The sequence below is a fragment of the Oncorhynchus gorbuscha genome, unplaced genomic scaffold (assembly GCF_021184085.1).
Source record: "Oncorhynchus gorbuscha isolate QuinsamMale2020 ecotype Even-year unplaced genomic scaffold, OgorEven_v1.0 Un_scaffold_3041, whole genome shotgun sequence".
Taxonomy (NCBI): Eukaryota; Metazoa; Chordata; class Actinopteri; order Salmoniformes; family Salmonidae; genus Oncorhynchus; species Oncorhynchus gorbuscha.
Window position 1 is genome coordinate 14,691 of NW_025747398.1, and position 21,291 is coordinate 35,981.

The 21,291-nt window shown below is 50.7% G+C and overlaps 1 protein-coding gene across 1 annotated transcript in view; it reads left to right on the forward strand.

Moving 5' to 3' along the window:
• Nucleotides 1–622: 622 nt before the first annotated feature.
• Nucleotides 623–21,291, forward strand: part of LOC124027252 (eukaryotic translation initiation factor 3 subunit H-like) — a gene marked incomplete at its 3' end in the record, with an annotated part of 35,466 nt that continues 14,797 nt past the window's right edge. Inside the window, exon 1 of the mRNA XM_046339714.1 lies at nucleotides 623–789. Within this exon, the coding sequence (XP_046195670.1) occupies nucleotides 633–789 (157 nt within the window). The remainder of the gene's footprint in view (nucleotides 790–21,291) is intronic.

Below are 21,291 nucleotides of genomic sequence, written 5' to 3' on the forward strand. Positions count from 1 at the left end.
CATGGCACTTGTAACGCCAGGGTAGTGGGTTCGATCCCCGGGACCACCCATACGTAGAATGTATGCACACATGACTGTAAGTCGCTTTGGATAAAAGCGTCTGCTAAATGGCATTTATTATTATTATATATTATTCCTCTACTCTACTCTGTCTGTCAGTGGGAGGCCAGGGGAGGAATATGGTTGATTCCCCAGCAGAGAGGGAGATGGTTGATTCAGTCTGCTGTCATGTATTTATAACCTACCTGATGAATGGAAAAAGTAACAATGTCTCCTTCCTTCCTTCCTTCCTTCCCCCACCCTCTCTCCTCCACCTCTCCCCCCTCTCTCGTCTTCTTCTCCCCCTCCCCTCCCCCCCATCTCCACCTCTCCTCTCTTCCTCTCCCCACCCCACCTCTCCTCTCCTTCTCTCTCCTCTCCTTCTCCCTCCCCCTCTCCACCCCCCCACCTCTCCCTCTCCCCCTCTCCACCCCCCCCACCTCTCCTCTCCCCCCCCACCTCTCCTCTCCACCCTCTCTCCTCCCCCTCTCTCCTCTCCACCCTCTCTCCTCCCCCTCTCTCCTCTCCACCCTCTCTCCCCCTCTACACCCTCTCTTCTCCACCTCTCCCCCCCCCCTCTAGTCCAGTATCAGATGGAGATGATGCGATCTCTTCGTCATGTCAACATTGACCATCTCCATGTGGGCTGGTACCAGTCAACCTATTATGGATCATTTGTCAGCCGGGCCCTGCTGGACTCTCAGTTCAGTTACCAGCACGCCATCGAGGAGTCTGTCGTTCTCATCTACGGTAAGTTATCCGTCTGAGACACACACACCACACCACACCACACACACATCTGACAAGGCTGCTAAGGTGTGAGCCATGCTCACCTACAGTAAGTGGAGATTGGATGGAAACTAAAGTTATATAGCTGACACACACCTTACAAATCCACCCTGACACGATACTCCTGTCTCTGCTGTTAAGGTGCTACTAGGTGGTAGTGATACTCCTGTCTCTGCTGTTAAGGTGTTGCTAGGTGGTAGTGATGCTACTGTCTCTGCTGTTAAGGTGTTGCTAGGTGGTAGTGATGCTACTGTCTCTGCTGTTAAGGTGTTGCTAGGTGGTAGTGATGCTACTGTCTCTGCTGTTAAGGTGTTGCTAGGTGGTAGTGATGCTACTGTCTCTGCTGTTAAGGTGCTGCTAGGTGGTAGTGATACTACTGTCTCTGCTGTTAAGGTGTTGCTAGGTGGTAGTGATACTACTGTCTCTGCTGTTAAGGTGCTGCTAGGTGGTAGTGATACTACTGTCTCTGCTGTTAAGGTGCTGCTAGGTGGTAGTGATGCTACTGTCTCTGCTGTTAAGGTGCTGTTAGGTGGTAGTGATGCTACCGTCTCTGCTGTTAAGGTGCTGCTAGGTGGTAGTGACTTCACGACAGTGACTTCACGACAGTGACTTCACGACAGTGACTTCACGACAGTGACTTCACGACAGTGACTTCACGACAGTGACTTCACGACAGTGACTTCACGACAGTGACTTCACGACAGTGACTTCACGACAGTGACTTCACGACAGTGACTTCACGACAGTGACTTCACGACAGTGACTTATCGACAGTGACTTATCGACAGTGACTTATCGACAGTGACTTAACGTGACTTATCGACAGTGACTTAACGTGACTTATCGACAGTGACTTAACGTGACTTATCGACAGTGACTTAACGTGACTTATCGACAGTGACTTAACGTGACTTATCGACAGTGACTTAACGTGACTTATCGACAGTGACTTAACGTGACTTATCGACAGTGACTTAACGTGACTTATCGACAGTGACTTAACGTGACTTATCGACAGTGACTTAACGTGACTTATCGACAGTGACTTAACGTGACTTATCGACAGTGACTTAACGTGACTTATCGACAGTGACTTAACGTGACTTATCGACAGTGACTTAACGTGACTTATCGACAGTGACTTAACGTGACTTATCGACAGTGACTTAACGTGACTTATCGACAGTGACTTAACGTGACTTATCGACAGTGACTTAACGTGCCTTATCGACAGTGACTTAACGTGACTTATCGACAGTGACTTAACGTGACTTATCGACAGTGACTTAACGTGACTTATCGACAGTGACTTAACGTGACTTATCGACAGTGACTTATCGAACGTGACTTAACGTGACTTATCGACAGTGACTTAACGTGACTTATCGACAGTGACTTAACGTTGTTATCGACAGTGACTTAACGTGACTTATCGACAGTGACTTAACGTGACTTATCGACAGTGACTTAACGTGACTTATCGACAGTGACTTAACGTGACTTATCGACAGTGACTTAACGTGACTTATCGACAGTGACTTAACGTGACTTATCGACAGTGACTTAACGTGACTTATCGACAGTGACTTAACGTGACTTATCATTTACATTTACATTTACATTTAAGTCATTTAGCAGACGCTCTTATCCAGAGCGACTTACAAATTGGTGCATTCACCTTATGACATCCAGTGGGACAGTCACTTAACAATAGTGCATCTAAAACTTAGGGGGGGTGGGGTGAGAGGGATTACTTAACCTATCCTAGGTATTCCTTAAAGAGGTGGGGTTTCAGGTGTCTCCGGAAGGTGGTGATTGACTCCGCTGTCCTGGCGTCGTGAGGGAGTTTGTTCCACCATTGGGGGGCCAGGGCAGCGAACAGTTTTGACTGGGCTGAGCGGGAGCTGTACTTCCTCAGTGGTAGGGAGGCGAGCAGGCCAGAGGTGGATGAACGCAGTGCCCTTGTTTGGGTGTAGGGCCTGATCAGAGCCTGGAGGTACTGAGGTGCCGTTCCCCTCACAGCTCCGTAGGCAAGCACCATGGTCTTGTAGCGGATGCGAGCTTCAACTGGAAGCCAGTGGAGAGAACGGAGGAGCGGGGTGACGTGAGAGAACTTGGGAAGGTTGAACACCAGACGGGCTGCGGCGTTCTGGATGAGTTGAAGGGTTTAATGGCACAGGCAGGGAGCCCAGCCAACAGCGAGTTGCAGTAATCCAGACGGGGAGATGACAAGTGCCTGGATTAGGACCTGCGCCGCTTCCTGTGTGAGGCAGGGTCGTACTCTGCGGATGTTGTAGAGCATGAACCTACAGGAACGGGCCACCGCCTTGATGTTAGTTGAGAACGACAGGGTGTTGTCCAGGATCACGCCAAGGTTCTTGGCGCTCTGGGAGGAGGACACAATGGAGTTGTCAACCGTGATGGCGAGATCATGGAACGGGCAGTCCTTCCCCGGGAGGAAGAGCAGCTCCGTCTTGCCGAGGTTCAGCTTGAGGTGGTGATCCGTCATCCACACTGATATGTCTGCCAGACATGCAGAGATGCGATTCGCCACCTGGTCATCAGAAGGGGGAAAGGAGAAGATTAATTGTGTGTCGTCTGCATAGCAATGATAAGAGAGACCATGTGAGGTTATGACAGAGCCAAGTGACTTGGTGTATAGCGAGAATAGGAGAGGGCCAAGAACAGAGCCCTGGGGGACACCAGTGGTGAGAGCGCGTGGTGAGGAGACAGATTCTCGCCACGCCACCTGGTAGGAGCGACCTGTCAGGTAGGACGCAATCCAAGCGTGGGCCGCGTCGGAGATGCCCAACTCGGAGAGGGTGGAGAGGAGGATCTGATGGTTCACAGTATCGAAGGCAGCCGATAGATCTAGAAGGATGAGAGCAGAGGAGAGAGAGTTAGCTTTAGCAGTGCGGAGCGCCTCCGTGATACAGAGGAGAGCAGTCTCAGTTGAATGACTAGTCTTGAAACCTGACTGATTAGGATCAAGAAGGTCATTCAGAGAGAGATAGCGGGAGAGCTGGCCAAGGACGGCACGTTCAAGAGTTTTGGAGAGAAAAGAAAGAAGGGATACTGGTCTGTAATTGTTGACATCGGAGGGATCGAGTGTAGGTTTTTTCAGAAGGGGTGCAACTCTCGCTCTCTTGAAGACGGAAGGGACGTAGCCAACGGTCAGGGATGAGTTGATGAGCGAGGTGAGGTAAGGGAGAAGGTCTCCGGAAATGGTCTGGAGAAGAGAGGAGGGGATAGGGTCAAGCGGGCAGGTTGTTGGGCGGCCGGCCGTCACAAGACGCGAGATTTCATCTGGAGAGAGAGGGAGAAAGAGGTCAGAGCACAGGGTAGGGCAGTGTGAGCAGAACCAGCGGTGTCGTTTGACTTAGCAAACGAGGATCGGATGTCGTCGACCTTCTTTCAAAATGGTTGACGAAGTCATCTGCAGAGAGGGAGGAGGGGGAGGGGCGGAGGATTCAGGAGGGAGGAGAAGGTGGCAAAGAGCTTCCTAGGGTTAGAGGCAGAAGCTTGGAATTTAGCGTGGTAGAAAGTGGCTTTAGCAGCAGAGACAGAGGAGGAAAATGTAGAGAGGAGGGAGTGAAAGGATGCCAGGTCCGCAGGGAGGCGAGTTTTCCTCCATTTCCGCTCGGCTGCCCGGAGCCCTGTTCTGTGAGCTCGCAATGAGTCATCGAGCCACGGAGCGGGAGGGAGGACCGAGCCGGCCTGGAGGATAGGGGACATAGAGAGTCAAGGGATGCAGAGAGGGAGGAGAGGAGGGTTGAGGAGGCAGAATCAGGAGATAGGTGGGAGAAGGTTTGAGCGGAGGGAAGAGATGATAGGATGGAAGAGGAGAGAGTAGCGGGGGAGAGAGAGCGAAGGTTGGGACGGCGCGATACCATCCGAGTAGGGGCAGTGTGGGAGGTGTTGGATGAGAGCGAGAGGGAAAAGGATACAAGGCAGTGGTCGGAGACTTGGAGGGGAGTTGCAATGAGGTTAGTGGAAGAACAGCATCTAGTAAAGATGAGGTCGAGCGTATTGCCTGCCTTGTGAGTAGGGGGGAAGGTGAGAGGTGAGGTCAAAAGAGGAGAGGAGTGGAAAGAAGGAGGCAGAGAGGAAAGAGTCAAAGGTAGACGTGGGGAGGTTAAAGTCGCCCAGAACTGTGAGAGGTGAGCCGTCCTCAGGAAAGGAGCTTATCAAGGCATCAAGCTCATTGATGAACTCTCCGAGGGAACCTGGAGGGCGATAAATGATAAGGATGTTAAGCTTGAAAGGGCTAGTAACTGTGACAGCATGGAATTCAAAGGAGGCGATAGACAGATGGGTAAGGGGAGAAAGAGAGAATGACCACTTGGGAGAGATGAGGATCCCGGTGCCACCACCCCGCTGACCAGACGCTCTCGGGGTGTGCGAGAACACGTGGGCGGACGAAGAGAGAGCAGTAGGAGTAGCAGTGTTGTCTGTGGTGATCCATGTTTCCGTCAGGGCCAAGAAGTCGAGGGACTGGAGGGAGGCATGGGCTGAGATGAACTCTGCCTTGTTGACCGCAGATTGGCAGTTCCAGAGGCTACCGGAGACCTGGAACTCCACGTGGGTCGTGCGCGCTGGGACCACCAGAGTAGGGTGGCCGCGGCCACGCGGTGAGGAGCGTTTGTATGGTCTGTGCAGAGAGGAGAGAACAGGGATAAACCGACACATAGTTGACAGGCTACAGAAGAGGCTACGCTAATGCAAAGGAGATTGAATGACAAGTGGACTACACGTCTCGAATGTTCAGAAAGTTAAGCTACGTAGCAAGAATCTTATTGACTAAAATGATTAAAATGATACAGTACTGCTGAAGTAGGCCAGCTGGCAGTGGGTGCGTTGTTGACACTACACTAATCAAGTCGTTCCGTTGAGTGTAATAGTTTCTGCAGTGTTGCTATTCGGGGCTAGCAGGCTAGCTAGCAGTGTTGTTTACGTTACGTTGCGTTAAAAGAACGACAATAGATGGCTAGCGAACCTAGAAAATCGCTCTAGACTACACAATTATCTTTGATACAAAGACGGCTATGTAGCTAGCTAAGTAGCTAGCTACGATCAAACAAATCAAACCGTTGTACTGTAATGAAAATGAAGTGAAAATGTGATACAACCTGTGAATGCGACCGGGTAGTTGAGTTCTATACAGAAGACGTTGGCTAGCGTTGGCTAGCTGTTGGCTAGCTAGCAGAGTCACCTACGTTAAGGACGACAAATAGCTGGCTAGCTAACCTCGGTAAATTAAGATAATCACTCTAAGACTACACACTCTAAACCTAAACAACACAATTATCTTGGATACGATGATACGATGACAGCAAAGACAGCTATGTAGCTAGCTAACACTAAACTAATCAAGTCGTTCAGTTGAGTGTAACAGTTTCTCCAGTGCAGCTAATCAGTGGACGTTAGCTAGCTGGCTAGTGAAGACTACGTTAGGACGGCGAAATACGATAATAACGCAATTATCTTTGATACAAAGACGGCTATGTAGCTAGCTGAGAAGAAATTGCTAAGATAAGACAAATCAAACCGTTGTGATATAATGAAATATAATGAAAAAGTTATACTACCCGTTGGAGCGACGTGCAGATGCGACCACTCGCTCCAACCGGAACCGGAAATCGACAGTGAGTGCATGCATTGGCCCCAGCAGGAACTGAAACCAAGACTTTGGCGTTGTTGACACCAAGCTCTTACAAACTGATCCACAAAGGACCACAGAGGAATGGGGCGGCAGTTGGTGTTGGACTAGTAACCGGGGGGGTCAGGTAGCCTAGTGGTTAGAGTGTTGGACTAGTGACCGGGGGTCAGGTAGCCTAGTGGTTAGAGCGTTGGACTAGTAACCGGGGGGTCAGGTAGCCTAGTGGTTAGAGCGTTGGACTAGTGACCGGGGGGTCAGGTAGCCTAGTGGTTAGAGTGTTGGACTAGTAACCGGGGGGGTCAGGTAGCCTAGTGGTTAGAGTGTTGGACTAGTGACCGGGGGGGTCAGGTAGCCTAGTGGTTAGTGTTGGACTAGTAACCGGGGGGGTCAGGTAGCCTAGTGGTTAGAGTGTTGGACTAGTAACCGGGGGGGTCAGGTAGCCTAGTGGTTAGAGTGTTGGACTAGTGACCGGGGGGGTCAGGTAGCCTAGTGGTTAGAGTGTTGGACTAGTAACCGGGGGGGTCAGGTAGCCTAGTGGTTAGAGTGTTGGACTAGTGACCGGAAGGTTGCAAGTTCAAATCCTCCGAGCTGACAAGGTACAAATCTGTGGTTCTGCCCCTGAACAGGCAGTTAACCCACTGTTCCTAGGCCGTCATTGAAAATAATAATTTGTTCTTAACTGACTTGCCTGGTTAAATAAAGTTTAAATAAAAGTGTAATGTCACCTAAAAGTGCCGTCGGAAGGTTTTCACACCCCTTTTTAACCCTTTTCCACATTTTGTTGTTACAAAGTCGGATTTAAGATGTATTGTATTTTTTTTTTTTTTTTTTTGGTGTCAATGATCCTCATAAACTATTTCTGTCAGATTTGGGAGATGGATCACCCCAGTGTAATGTACAACAATACATGACATGATTTCCACTGTCTCTATAGCCAAGATCTAGTCTGATTTTCAGAACACACAGGAGCAGATTCCACTTATCTCTCTCTCTGTCTCTCTCTCTGTCTCTCTCTCTCTCTGTCTCTCTCTCTGTCTCTTTCTCTCTCTCTGTCTCTCTCTCTCTCTGTCTCTCTCTCTGTCTCTCTCTCTCTCTCTGTCTCTCTCTCTCTCTCTGTCTCTCTCTCTCTCTCTCTCTCTCTGTCTCTCTCTCTGTCTCTCTCTCTCTCTCTGTCTCTCTCTCTGTCTCTCTCTCTCTCTCTGTCTCTCTCTCTCTCTCTCTCTCTGTCTCTCTCTCTCTCTGTCTCTCTCTCTCTCTCTCTCTCTCTCTCTCTCTCTGTCTCTCTCTCTCTCTCTCTCTCTCTCTCTCTCTCTCTCTCTCTCTCTCTCTCTCTCTCTCTCTCTCTCTCTCTCTCTCTCTCTCTCTCTCTCTCTCTCTCTCTCTCTCTCTCTGTCTCTCTCTCTCTCTCTCTCTCTCTGTCTCTCTCTCTCTCTCTCTCTCTCTCTGTCTCTCTCTCTCTCTCTGTGTCTCTCTCTCTCTCTCTGTCTCTCTCTCTCTCTCTCTCTCTCTCTCTCTCTCTCTCTCTCTCTCTCTTCTCCTCTCTCTGTCTCTCTCCTCTCTCTGTCTCTCTCTCCTCTCTCTGTCTCTCTCTCCTCTCTCTGTCTCTCTCTCCTCTCTCTGTCTCTCTCTCCTCTCTCTGTCTCTCTCTCCTCTCTCTGTCTCTCTCCTCTCTCTGTCTCTCTCCTCTCTCTGTCTCTCTCTCTTTACCCAGTGAAGGTCACATGCAGTTTGGCCATGATGTGTTTTCCAGATGTGATTCTATCTATTCATCTCCCAACTCCTGTGTATATTTGGCTTTGTGTTTTAGGTTATTGGAAGGTGAATTCATCTCACCAGGTGTCTGTTAGAAAGCAGACTGAGCCAGGTTCTCCTCTAGGATGTTGCCTGTGTTTTAGGAAGGGGAATTCATCTCACCAGGTGTCTGTTAGAAAGCAGACAGAGACAGGTTCTCCTCTAGGATGTTGCCTGTGTTTTAGGAAGGTGAATTCATCTCACCAGGTGTCTGTTAGAAAGCAGACAGAGACAGGTTCTCCTCTAGGATGTTGCCTGTGTTTTAGGTTATAGGAAGGTGAATTCATCTCACCAGGTGTCTGTTAGAAAGCAGACAGAGACAGGTTCTCCTCTAGGATGTTGCCTGTGTTTTAGGTTATAGGAAGGTGAATTCATCTCACCAGGTGTCTGTTAGAAAGCAGACTGAGACAGGTTCTCCTCTAGGATGTTGCCTGTGTTTTAGCTTCATTACGGCTCCTTTTACCCCAAAAACCTCCCCAGTCCCAACATACTCTACTGGCGGACCGGAGCCAGACCCAGAACTGTGTCAATACGGACCGCAAGGCCCGGAGATAGTTTTTTTTAAAGATACAGTAGCAGTCGAAAGTTTGGACACACCTACTCATTCCAGGGTTTTTCTTTATTTTTACGGTTTTCTACATTGTAGAATAATAGTGAAGACATCAAAACTATGAAATAACACATGGAATCATGTTTTGACGACAGAAAAAAAGTGTTAAACAAATCAAAAGTATATTTTAGATTTGAGATTCTTCAAAGTAGCTTTGCACACTCTTGACATTCTCTCAACCAGCTTCACCTGGAATTCTTTTCCAACAGTCTTGAAGGATTTCCCACATATGCTGAGCACTTGTTGGCTGCTCTTCCTTCACTCTGTGGCCCAACTCATCGCAAACCATCCCAATCGGGTTGAGGTCGGGTGATTGTGGAGGCCAGGTCATCTGATGCCGAACTCCATCACTCTCCTTCTTGGTCAAATAGCCCTGACACAACCCGGAGGTGTGTTAGGTCATTGTCCTGTTGAAAAACAAATGATAGTCCCACTAAACCCAAACCAGATGGGATGGCGTATCACTGCAGAAGTCTGTGGTAGCCATGCTGGTTAAGTGTGCCTTGAATTCTAAATAAATCACTTAGACTGTTACCAGCAAAGCACCATCACACCTCCTCCTCCATGCTTCACGGTGGAAACCACACATGCAGAGATCATCCGTTCACCTACTCAATGTCTCACAAAGACACGGCGGTTGGAACCAAAAATCTCAAATTTGGACTCATCAGACCAAAGGACAGATTTCCATTACATTACATTACATTTAAGTCATTTAGCAGACGCTCTTATTGCTCGTGTTTCTTGGCCCAAGTCTCTTCTTATTATTGGTGTCCTTTAAAAATAATGTTTAACTAGTCAGTTAAGAACAAATTCTAATTTTACAATGACGGCCTAACCCGGACAGCGCTGGTCCAATTGTGCGCAGCCCCATGGGATTCCCGATCACGGCCGGTTATGACAAAGCCCAAGATCAAACCACCGAGATGCAGTGCTTTAGACCACAGTGCCAAAGCCCAAGATCAAACCACTGAAATGCAGTGCTTTTAGACCACAGTGCCAAAGCCCAAGATCAAACCACTGAAATGCAGTGCTTTTACACCACAGTGCCAAAGCCCAAGATCAAACCACTGAAATGCAGTGCTTTTAGACCACAGTGCCAAAGTCCAAGATCAAACCACTGAAATGCAGTGCTTTTAGACCACAGTGCCAAAGCCCAAGATCAAACCACTGAGATGCAGTGCTTTAGACCACAGTGCCAAAGCCCAAGATCAAACCACTGAGATGCAGTGCTTTAGACCACAGTGCCAAAGCCCAAGATCAAACCACTGAGATGCAGTGCTTTAGACCACAGTGCCAAAGCCCAAGATCAAACCACTGAGATGCAGTGCTTTAAACCACAGTGCCAAAGCCCAAGATCAAACCACTGAGATGCAGTGCTTTAGACCACAGTGCCAAAGCCCAAGATCAAACCACTGAGATGCAGTGCTTTTAGACCACAGTGCCAAAGCCCAAGATCAAACCACTGAGATGCAGTGCTTTAGACCACAGTGCCAAAGCCCAAGATCAAACCACTGAGATGCAGTGCTTTTAGACCACAGTGCCAACGCCCAAGATCAAACCACTGAAATGCAGTGCTTTAGACCACAGTGCCAAAGCCCAAGATCAAACCACTGAGATGCAGTGCTTTAGACCACAGTGCCAAAGCCCAAGATCAAACCACTGAGATGCAGTGCTTTAGACCACAGTGCCAAAGCCCAAGATCAAACCACTGAGATGCAGTGCTTTTAGACCACAGTGCCAAAGCCCAAGATCAAACCACTGAGATGCAGTGCTTTAGACCACAGTGCCAAAGCCCAAGATCAAACCACTGAAATGCAGTGCTTTTAGACCACAGTGCCAAAGCCCAAGATCAAACCACTGAAATGCAGTGCTTTAGACCACAGTGCCAAAGCCCAAGATCAAACCACTGAAATGCAGTGCTTTAGACCACAGTGCCAAAGCCCAAGATCAAACCACTGAAATGCAGTGCTTTTAGACCACAGTGCCAAAGCCCAAGATCAAACCACTGAAATGCAGTGCTTTAGACCACAGTGCCAAAGCCCAAGATCAAACCACTGAAATGCAGTGCTTTAGACCACAGTGCCAAAGCCCAAGATCAAACCACTGAAATGCAGTGCTTTAGACCACAGTGCCAAAGCCCAAGATCAAACCACTGAGATGCAGTGCTTTTAGACCACAGTGCCAAAGCCCAAGATCAAACCACTGAAATGCAGTGCTTTTAGACCACAGTGCCAAAGCCCAAGATCAAACCACTGAGATGCAGTGCTTTAGACCACAGTGCCAAAGCCCAAGATCAAACCACTGAAATGCAGTGCTTTTAGACCACAGTGCCAAAGCCCAAGATCAAACCACTGAGATGCAGTGCTTTAGACCACAGTGCCAAAGCCCAAGATCAAACCACTGAGATGCAGTGCTTTTAGACTACAGTGCCAAAGCCCAAGATCAAACCACTGAAATGCAGTGCTTTTAGACTACAGTGCCAAAGCCCAAGATCAAACCACTGAAATGCAGTGCTTTTAGACCACAGTGCCAAAGCCCAAGATCAAACCACTGAAATGCAGTGCTTTTAGACCACAGTGCCAAAGCCCAAGATCAAACCACTGAGATGCAGTGCTTTAGACCACAGTGCCAAAGCCCAAGATCAAACCACTGAGATGCAGTGCTTTTAGACCACAGTGCCAAAGCCCAAGATCAAACCACTGAAATGCAGTGCTTTTAGACCACAGTGCCAAAGCCCAAGATCAAACCACTGAGATGCAGTGCTTTAGACCACAGTGCCAAAGCCCAAGATCAAACCACTGAGATGCAGTGCTTTTAGACCACAGTGCCAAAGCCCAAGATCAAACCACTGAAATGCAGTGCTTTTAGACCACAGTGCCAAAGCCCAAGATCAAACCACTGAGATGCAGTGCTTTAGACCACAGTGCCAAAGCCCAAGATCAAACCACTGAGATGCAGTGCTTTTAGACCACAGTGCCAAAGCCCAAGATCAAACCACTGAAATGCAGTGCTTTTAGACCACAGTGCCAAAGCCCAAGATCAAACCACTGAGATGCAGTGCTTTAGACCACAGTGCCAAAGCCCAAGATCAAACCACTGAAATGCAGTGCTTTTAGACCACAGTGCCAAAGCCCAAGATCAAACCACTGAGATGCAGTGCTTTTAGACCACAGTGCCAAAGCCCAAGATCAAACCACTGAAATGCAGTGCTTTTAGACCACAGTGCCAAAACCCAAGATCAAACCACTGAAATGCAGTGCTTTAGACCACAGTGCCAAAGCCCAAGATCAAACCACTGAGATGCAGTGCTTTTAGACCACAGTGCCAAAGCCCAAGATCAAACCACTGAAATGCAGTGCTTTAGACCACAGTGCCAAAGCCCAAGATCAAACCACTGAAATGCAGTGCTTTAGACCACAGTGCCAAAGCCCAAGATCAAACCACTGAAATGCAGTGCTTTTAGACCACAGTGCCAAAGCCCAAGATCAAACCACTGAGATGCAGTGCTTTAGACCACAGTGCCAAAGCCCAAGATCAAACCACTGAAATGCAGTGCTTTTAGACCACAGTGCCACTCGGGAGCCCAGAAATAGTAGTGTTTTTGTTGTTGCAGCATTTCGACCATGAAGTCCTGATTTCACACAGTCTCCTCTGAACAGTTGATGTTGAGATGTGTCTGTTACTGGAACTCTGTGAAGCATTTATTTGGGCTGCAATTTCTGAGGTGCAGGTAACTCTAATGAACTCATCCTCTGCAGAGGTAACTCTGGGCGGTCCTCATGAGAGCCAGTTTCATCATAGTGCTTGATGGTTTATGCGACCGCACTTGAAGAAACTTTCAAAGTTGTTGACATTTTCCGTATTGACTGATCTTCATGTCTGAAAGTAATGATGGACTGTCGTTTCTCTTTGCTTATTTGAGCTGTTCTTGCCCTAATATGGACTTGGTCTGTTTCCAAATAGGACTGTCTTCTGTATATATCCCCCCCCCCCCCACCTTGTCACAACACAAATTATTGGCTCAAACTCATTAAGAAGGAAAGAAATTGCATAGATTAACTTTGAACAAGGCACGCCTGTTAATTGAAATGCATTCCAGGTGACTACCTCATGAAGCTGGTTGAGAGAATGCCAGGAGTGTGCAAAGCTGTCAAGGCCAAAGGGTGGCTACTTTGAAGAATCTCAAATATAAAAAATATTGTCCTCTGCTGCCTCTGTCAGTAGCTGTGTTTCAGGAAGTCTTCATGATGCTGTGGATATGAGAAAGACTTGAACATCTTGGTTCTGTTATAATCTCCACCCGGCACAGCCAGAAGAGGACTGGCCCACCGCTCATAGCCAGAGGAGGACTGGCCCACCCCTCATAGCCAGAGGAGGACTGGCCACCCCTCATAGCCAGAGGAGGACTGGCCCACCCCTCATAGCCAGAGGAGGACTGGCCCACCCTCATAGCCAGAGGAGGACTGGCCCACCCCTCATAGCCAGAGGAGGACTGGCCCACCCCTCATAGCCAGAGGAGGACTGGCCCACCCCCTCATAGCCAGAGGAGGACTGGCCCACCCCTCATAGCCAGAGGAGGACTGGCCCACCCCTCATAGCCAGAGGAGGACTGGCCCACCCCTCATAGCCAGAGGAGGACTGGCCCACCCCTCATAGCCAGAGGAGGACTGGCCCACCCCTCATAGCCAGAAGAGGACTGGCCACCCCTCATAGCCAGAGGAGGACTGGCCCACCCCTCATAGCCAGAGGAGGACTGGCCCACCCCTCATAGCCAGAGGAGGACTGGCCCACCCCTCATAGCCAGAGGAGGACTGGCCCACCCTCATAGCCAGAGGAGGACTGGCCCACCCTCATAGCCAGAGGAGGACTGGCCCACCTCATAGCCAGAGGAGGACTGGCCCACCCCTCATAGCCAGAGGAGGACTGGCCCACCCTCATAGCCAGAGGAGGACTGGCCCACCCCTCATAGCCAGAGGAGGACTGGCCCACCCTCATAGCCAGAGGAGGACTGGCCCACCCCTCATAGCCAGAAGAGGACTGGCCCACCCCTCATAGCCAGAGGAGGACTGGCCCACCCCTCATAGCCAGAAGAGGACTGGCCACCCCTCATAGCCAGAGGAGGACTGGCCACCCCTCATAGCCAGAAGAGGACTGGCCCACCCCTCATAGCCAGAAGAGGACTGGCCCACCCCTCATAGCCAGAAGAGGACTGGCCCACCCCTCATAGCCAGAGGAGGACTGGCCACCCCTCATAGCCAGAAGAGGACTGGCCACCCCTCATAGCCAGAAGAGGACTGGCCCACCCCTCATAGCCAGAAGAGGACTGGCCCACCCCTCATAGCCAGAGGAGGACTGGCCCACCCCTCATAGCCAGAGGAGGACTGGCCCACCCCTCATAGCCAGAGGAGGACTGGCCCACCCCTCATAGCCAGAGGAGGACTGGCCCACCCCTCATAGCCAGAGGAGGACTGGCCCACCCCTCATAGCCAGAGGAGGACTGGCCCACCCCTCATAGCCAGAGGAGGACTGGCCCACCCTCATAGCCAGAGGAGGACTGGCCCACCCTCATAGCCAGAGGAGGACTGGCCCACCCCTCATAGCCAGAGGAGGACTGGCCCCCCCTCATAGCCAGAAGAGGACTGGCCCACCCCTCAGAGCCTGGTTCCTCTCTAGGTTTATAATCTCCACCCCTCATAGCCAGAGGAGGACTGGCCACCCCTCATAGCCAGAGGAGGACTGGCCCACCCCTCATAGCCAGAGGAGGACTGGCCCACCCCTCATAGCCAGAGGAGGACTGGCCCACCCCTCATAGCCAGAGGAGGACTGGCCCACCCTCATAGCCAGAGGAGGACTGGCCCACCCCTCATAGCCAGAGGAGGACTGGCCCACCCCTCATAGCCAGAGGAGGACTGGCCCACCCCTCATAGCCAGAGGAGGACTGGCCCACCCCTCATAGCCAGAGGAGGACTGGCCCACCCCTCATAGCCAGAGGAGGACTGGCCCACCCCTCATAGCCAGAGGAGGACTGGCCCACCCCTCATAGCCAGAGGAGGACTGGCCCACCCCTCATAGCCAGAGGAGGACTGGCCCACCCCTCATAGCCAGAGGAGGACTGGCCCACCCCTCATAGCCAGAGGAGGACTGCCCACCCCTCATAGCCAGAGGAGGACTGGCCCACCCCTCATAGCCAGAGGAGGACTGGCCCACCCTCATAGCCAGAGGAGGACTGGCCCACTGGCCCCCTCATAGCCAGAGGAGGACTGGCCAGAGGAGGACCCACCCCTCATAGCCAGAGGAGGACTGGCCCACCCCTCATAGCCAGAGGAGGACTGGCCCACCCCTCATAGCCAGAGGAGGACTGGCCCACCCCTCATAGCCAGAGGAGGACTGGCCCACCCTCATAGCCAGAGGAGGACTGGCCCACCCTCATAGCCAGAGGAGGACTGGCCCACCCCTCATAGCCAGAGGAGGACTGGCCCACCCTCATAGCCAGAGGAGGACTGGCCCACCCCTCATAGCCAGAGGAGGACTGGCCCACCCCTCATAGCCAGAGGAGGACTGCCCACCCCTCATAGCCAGAGGAGGACTGGCCCACCCCTCATAGCCAGAGGAGGACTGGCCCACCCCTCAGAGCCTGGTTCCTCTCTAGGTTTATAATCTCCACCCCTCATAGCCAGAGGAGGACTGGCCCACCCCTCATAGCCAGAAGAGGACTGGCCCACCCCTCATAGCCAGAGGAGGACTGGCCCACCCCTCATAGCCAGAGGAGGACTGGCCCACCCCTCATAGCCAGAGGAGGACTGGCCCACCCCTCATAGCCAGAGGAGGACTGGCCCACCCCCTCATAGCCAGAGGAGGACTGGCCCACCCCTCATAGCCAGAGGAGGACTGGCCCACCCCTCATAGCCAGAGGAGGACTGGCCCACCCCTCATAGCCAGAGGAGGACTGGCCCACCCCTCATAGCCAGAGGAGGACTGGCCCACCCCTCATAGCCAGAGGAGGACTGGCCCACCCCTCAGAGCCTGGTTCCTCTCTAGGTTTATAATCTCCACCCCTCATAGCCAGAAGAGGACTGGCCACCCCTCATAGCCAGAGGAGGACTGGCCCACCCCTCAGAGCCTGGTTCCTCTCTAGGTTTATAATCTCCACCCCTCATAGCCAGAGGAGGACTGGCCCACCCTCATAGCCAGAGGAGGACTGGCCCACCCCTCATAGCCAGAGGAGGACTGGCCCACCCCTCATAGCCAGAGGAGGACTGGCCCACCCCTCATAGCCAGAGGAGGACTGGCCCACCCCTCATAGCCAGAGGAGGACTGGCCCACCCTCATAGCCAGAGGAGGACTGGCCCACCCCTCATAGCCAGAGGAGGACTGGCCCACCCCTCATAGCCAGAGGAGGACTGGCCCACCCTCATAGCCAGAGGAGGACTGGCCCACCCCTCATAGCCAGAGGAGGACTGGCCCACCCTCATAGCCAGAGGAGGACTGGCCCACCCTCATAGCCAGAGGAGGACTGGCCCACCCCCTCATAGCCAGAGGAGGACTGGCCCACCCTCATAGCCAGAGGAGGACTGGCCCACCCCTCATAGCCAGAGGAGGACTGGCCCACCCCTCATAGCCAGAGGAGGACTGGCCCACCCTCATAGCCAGAGGAGGACTGGCCCACCCCTCATAGCCAGAGGAGGACTGGCCCACCCCTCATAGCCAGAGGAGGACTGGCCCACCCCTCATAGCCAGAGGAGGACTGGCCCACCCTCATAGCCAGAGGAGGACTGGCCCACCCTCATAGCCAGAGGAGGACTGGCCCACCCCTCATAGCCAGAGGAGGACTGGCCCACCCCTCATAGCCAGAGGAGGACTGGCCCACCCCTCATAGCCAGAGGAGGACTGGCCCACCCCTCATAGCCAGAGGAGGACTGGCCCACCCCTCATAGCCAGAGGAGGACTGGCCCACCCCTCATAGCCAGAGGAGGACTGGCCCACCCCTCATAGCCAGAGGAGGACTGGCCCACCCCTCATAGCCAGAGGAGGACTGGCCCACCCCTCATAGCCAGAGGAGGACTGGCCCACCCCTCATAGCCAGAGGAGGACTGGCCCACCCCTCATAGCCAGAGGAGGACTGGCCCACCCCTCATAGCCAGAGGAGGACTGGCCCACCCCTCATAGCCAGAGGAGGACTGGCCCACCCCTCATAGCCAGAGGAGGGTGCCATCTGTATAGGGAATAGGGTGCCATCTGTATAGGGAATAGGGTGCCATCTGTATAGGGTATAGGGTACCATCTATATAGGGTATAGGGTACCATCTATATAGGGTATAGGGTACCATCTATATATGGAATAGGGTGTCATTTGTATAGGGTGCCATCTATATAGGGTATAGGGTGCCATCTGTATAGGGTATAGGGTGCCATCTGTATAGGGTATAGGGTGCCATCTGTATAGGGTATAGGGTGCCATCTGTATAGGGTATAGGGTGCCATCTGTATAGGGTATAGGGTGCCATCTTTCGGTATTTCTGTCAAATGCATCTCATATAAGGATTGAGAGGACGGAGCCTAGTAATTTGTCTGAATGTTCTCTAGGGGGCAGTAGTGAGCTATAGCCAGGCTACTTGTGCAAGCTAGAAGAGAAAGTTCCCACTGCTTCTTCAAACTAAAACATCATTCCAGTTGACAGAACCGGTTCTGTACGCCAACCCAGGGGAATACTTTGCTTACAGAGCAGACGAGGGTCCGGCCCACCGAAACAACGAACGTTTAGCTGTTTTCACACACAACATTTGCATTGTAACGTTGTAGTTTATTCTACTAAATTAGAATTGTTTTTGAGTGACAATGAACAGATAGTTTTTCCTAGCCATCGTGCTTCTACACCTGCATTGCTTGCTGTTTGGGGTTTTAGGCTGGGTTTCTGTACAGCACTTTGACATATCAGCTGATGTACGAAGGGCTTTATAAATACATTTGATTTGGTGTTGAACGCTGAGCTGTAGTCAATGAACAGCGTTCTCACGTAAGTGTTCCTGTTTGTTCAGGTGGGGGAAAGGGGCCAGCGTGGAGAGAGATTGAGACTTGTCGCCTTGACAACACCGTTGTTGGGGCGATATGCGAATTGAAGTCTAGAGTTTCCAGCATGCTGGAGTTTGAGCCGCGACCAGCCTTTTCAAAGCCCTTCACGGCTACCGACGCGACTGTTGCTAAGCTACGTTGCGCTTGTCATTTAGGGTCACGGGAATTTTCAATCCCATTGATGATAATAATCACTATAGCTTTGACCAATTCCCAGAGGTTACAAGGCCCTGGTTAATAGAAGAATTAGACAAAGTCCCAGTCTGCAATTGATCAATACGTTATATCAGAGAGAGTACTCTGACTTCAAAATGAGAACACAATCTTTTTATCACACACACACACACACACACACACACACACACACACACACACACACACACACACACACACACACACACACACACACACACACACACACACACACACACACACACACACACAGAAACACACAACACACACACACACACACACACACACACACACGTTTGGGGTCACTTAGAAGTGTCCTTGTTTTCAGTAGAAACTCCAACTCTCTTTAAGTGGGCTGTATTTTTCCACATTACTAACACATGGTTTCTCATTATCTTCTGCAAGCCTTGCCATTCCTAAGTTACTCCCCTTCCTGGATCACAAGTCGACAGTTCAGTTGGCCTTGAATGCCTCAACTATACCCAGCTCACACTGAGAAATAGTAACACAGTGGCCTATTGAATTATGACTCTGTAACACATTTCATACAATTTATATGGTTTCAGGGTGGAATACTTTAGTCATTACTTTAAACATATAAATCCATTATCATTTAGGCAGGCTACCTTCGCATTCTTGGGCACAGGGACTATTTTATTTATTTTTTTATTTTGCCTTTATTTAACCAGGCAAGTCAGTTAAGAACTCATTGTTATTGACTATGGTGGTCTGTTTGAAACATGTTGGTATTACAGACTCAGTCAATGAGAGGTTGAAAATGTCAGTGAAGACACTTGCCAGTTGGTCCGCACATGCTTTGAGTTCACGTCCTGGTAATCCGTCTGGCCCCTATGGCTTTGTTAATGTTGACCTGTTAAATAAGGTCTTGCTACGGAGAGCGAGATCACATAGTCATCCGGAACAGCTGGTGCTCTCATGCATGCTTCAATGTTGCTTGCCTCGAAGCTAGCATAAAAGGCATTTAGCTCGTCTGGTGGCTCGCGTCACATGTTAGCATTATAATATGATTACACAACCCAAAAGTAATGTGAAATACACTCACAACTTAACAGAAACATACTGTATGTAGGCTGCTTCGTGTTTGTCTGTGCTTGCTAGCAGTAGCCAAATAGCCAGCCGGAAACCCTGGGCAGAGCATTACACCCTGGGAAGTGAAATGTACTCAGAGAATTGTTGTATGCTGTGTAAATTCCATTGTATTTCTATAGCGTGTAGACTACAGGTGTAGTAGATGGCGTGTAGACTACAGGTTTAGTAGATGGCGCGTAGACTACATGTCCTCCGTCGCGACTTCCCCTAAAGGCCCATCTGCTAGCCTGCTAGCCGCAGCCCGCTAGCTATCTAGAGCATATCGGACTGTTAACTGAAGAGGTCCATCAGCCAATTACTTGGGCTACAATAGCTATTTTTCCAATTGGCCTGGACCTTTTTACTGCCGACACGGGGCCCTGCGACTGGTCTGCCGACGTAACCGTCCGAGGGGGGCTACAACCGACTGTCCCGTCGCAACGTCCCCCCTAAGGCCCTTCTGCTAGTCTGCTAGCCCCGGCCCACTAGCTGTCTGAATCGCCATGTCTCCATCCCTCCTAGCTATCCACTGGTCCCTATGATCACTCGCTACGCATGTCAATATGTCAATATGCCTTGTCCATTGCTGTCTTTGTTAGTGATTATTGTCTTATTTCACTGTTGAGCCTCCAGCCATGCTCAATATGCCTTGTCCATTGCTGTTTTTGTTAGTGATTATTGTCTTATTTCACTGTTGAGCCTCCAGCCATGCTCAATATACCTTAGCTGGCCCTTTTGTTTCACTGTAGAGCCTTCAGCCCTGCTCAATATGCCTTAGCTGGCCCTTTTGTTTCACTGTAGAGCCTCCATCCCTGCTCAATATGCCTTAGCTGGCCCTTTTGTTTTACTGTAGAGCCTTCAGCCCTGCTCAATATGCCTTAGCTGGCCCTTGCGGTGACCTCACCTGGTCTAAATGATGTCTCTAGAGACTAAACCTCTCATCGTCACCTCATCACCTCTCTAGGTTTACCTCCACTGTATTCACATCCTACCATACTCTTGTCTGTACATTATGCCTTGAATCTATTCTTCCGCGCCCAGAAACCTGCTCCTTTCACTCTCTGTGCCGAAAGCACTAGACAAGTTTTTATAGCCTTTAGCCCGTACCCTTATCCAACCCCTCCTCTGTTCCTCTGGTGATGTAGAGGTTAATCCAGGCCCTGCAGCGCCTAGCTCCACTCTCATTCCCCAGGTGCTCTCATTTATTGACTTCTGTAACCGTAAAAGCCTTGGTTTCATGCATGTTAACATTAGAAGCCTCCTCCCTAACTTTGTTTTATTCACTGCTTTAGCACACTCTGCCAACCCAGATGTCCTAGCTGTGTCTGAATCCTGGTTTAGGAAGGCCAACAAAAATCCTGAAAATTCCATCCCCAACTATAACATTTTCCATCGAGATAGGGGGCGGCGTTGTAATCTACTGCAGAGAGAGCCTGCAGAGTTCTGTCATATTATCCAGGTCTGTGCCCAAACAATCCGAGCTTCTTCTTCTAAAAATCCACCTTTCCAGAAACAAGTCTCTCTCCATTGCCGCTTGCTATAGACCCCCCCAGCCCCCAGCTGTGCCCTGGACACCATATGTGAACTGATTGTCCCCCATCTATCTTCAGAGCTCGTACTGTTAGGTGACATAAACTGGGGCATGCTTAACACCCCGGCCGTCCTACAATCTAAGCTTGATGCCCTCAATCTCACACAAAATATCAATGAATCTACCAGGTACAAACCCAAATCTGTAAACACGGGAACCTTCATAGATGTCATCCTAACCAACTTGCCCTCTAAATACACCTCTGCTGTCTTCAACCAAGATCTCAGCAATCACTGCCTCATTGCCTGCATCCGTAATGGGTCAGCGGTCAAACGACCTCCACTCATCACTGTAAAACGCTCCCTGAAACACTTCAGCGTGCAGGCATTTCTAATCGACCTGGCCGGGGTATCCTGGAAGGATTTTGACCTCATCCCGTCAGTAGAGGATGCCTGGTTATTCTTTAAGTTCTTTCCTCACCATTTTAAATAAGGCCCATTCAAAAACAATGTGAACCAG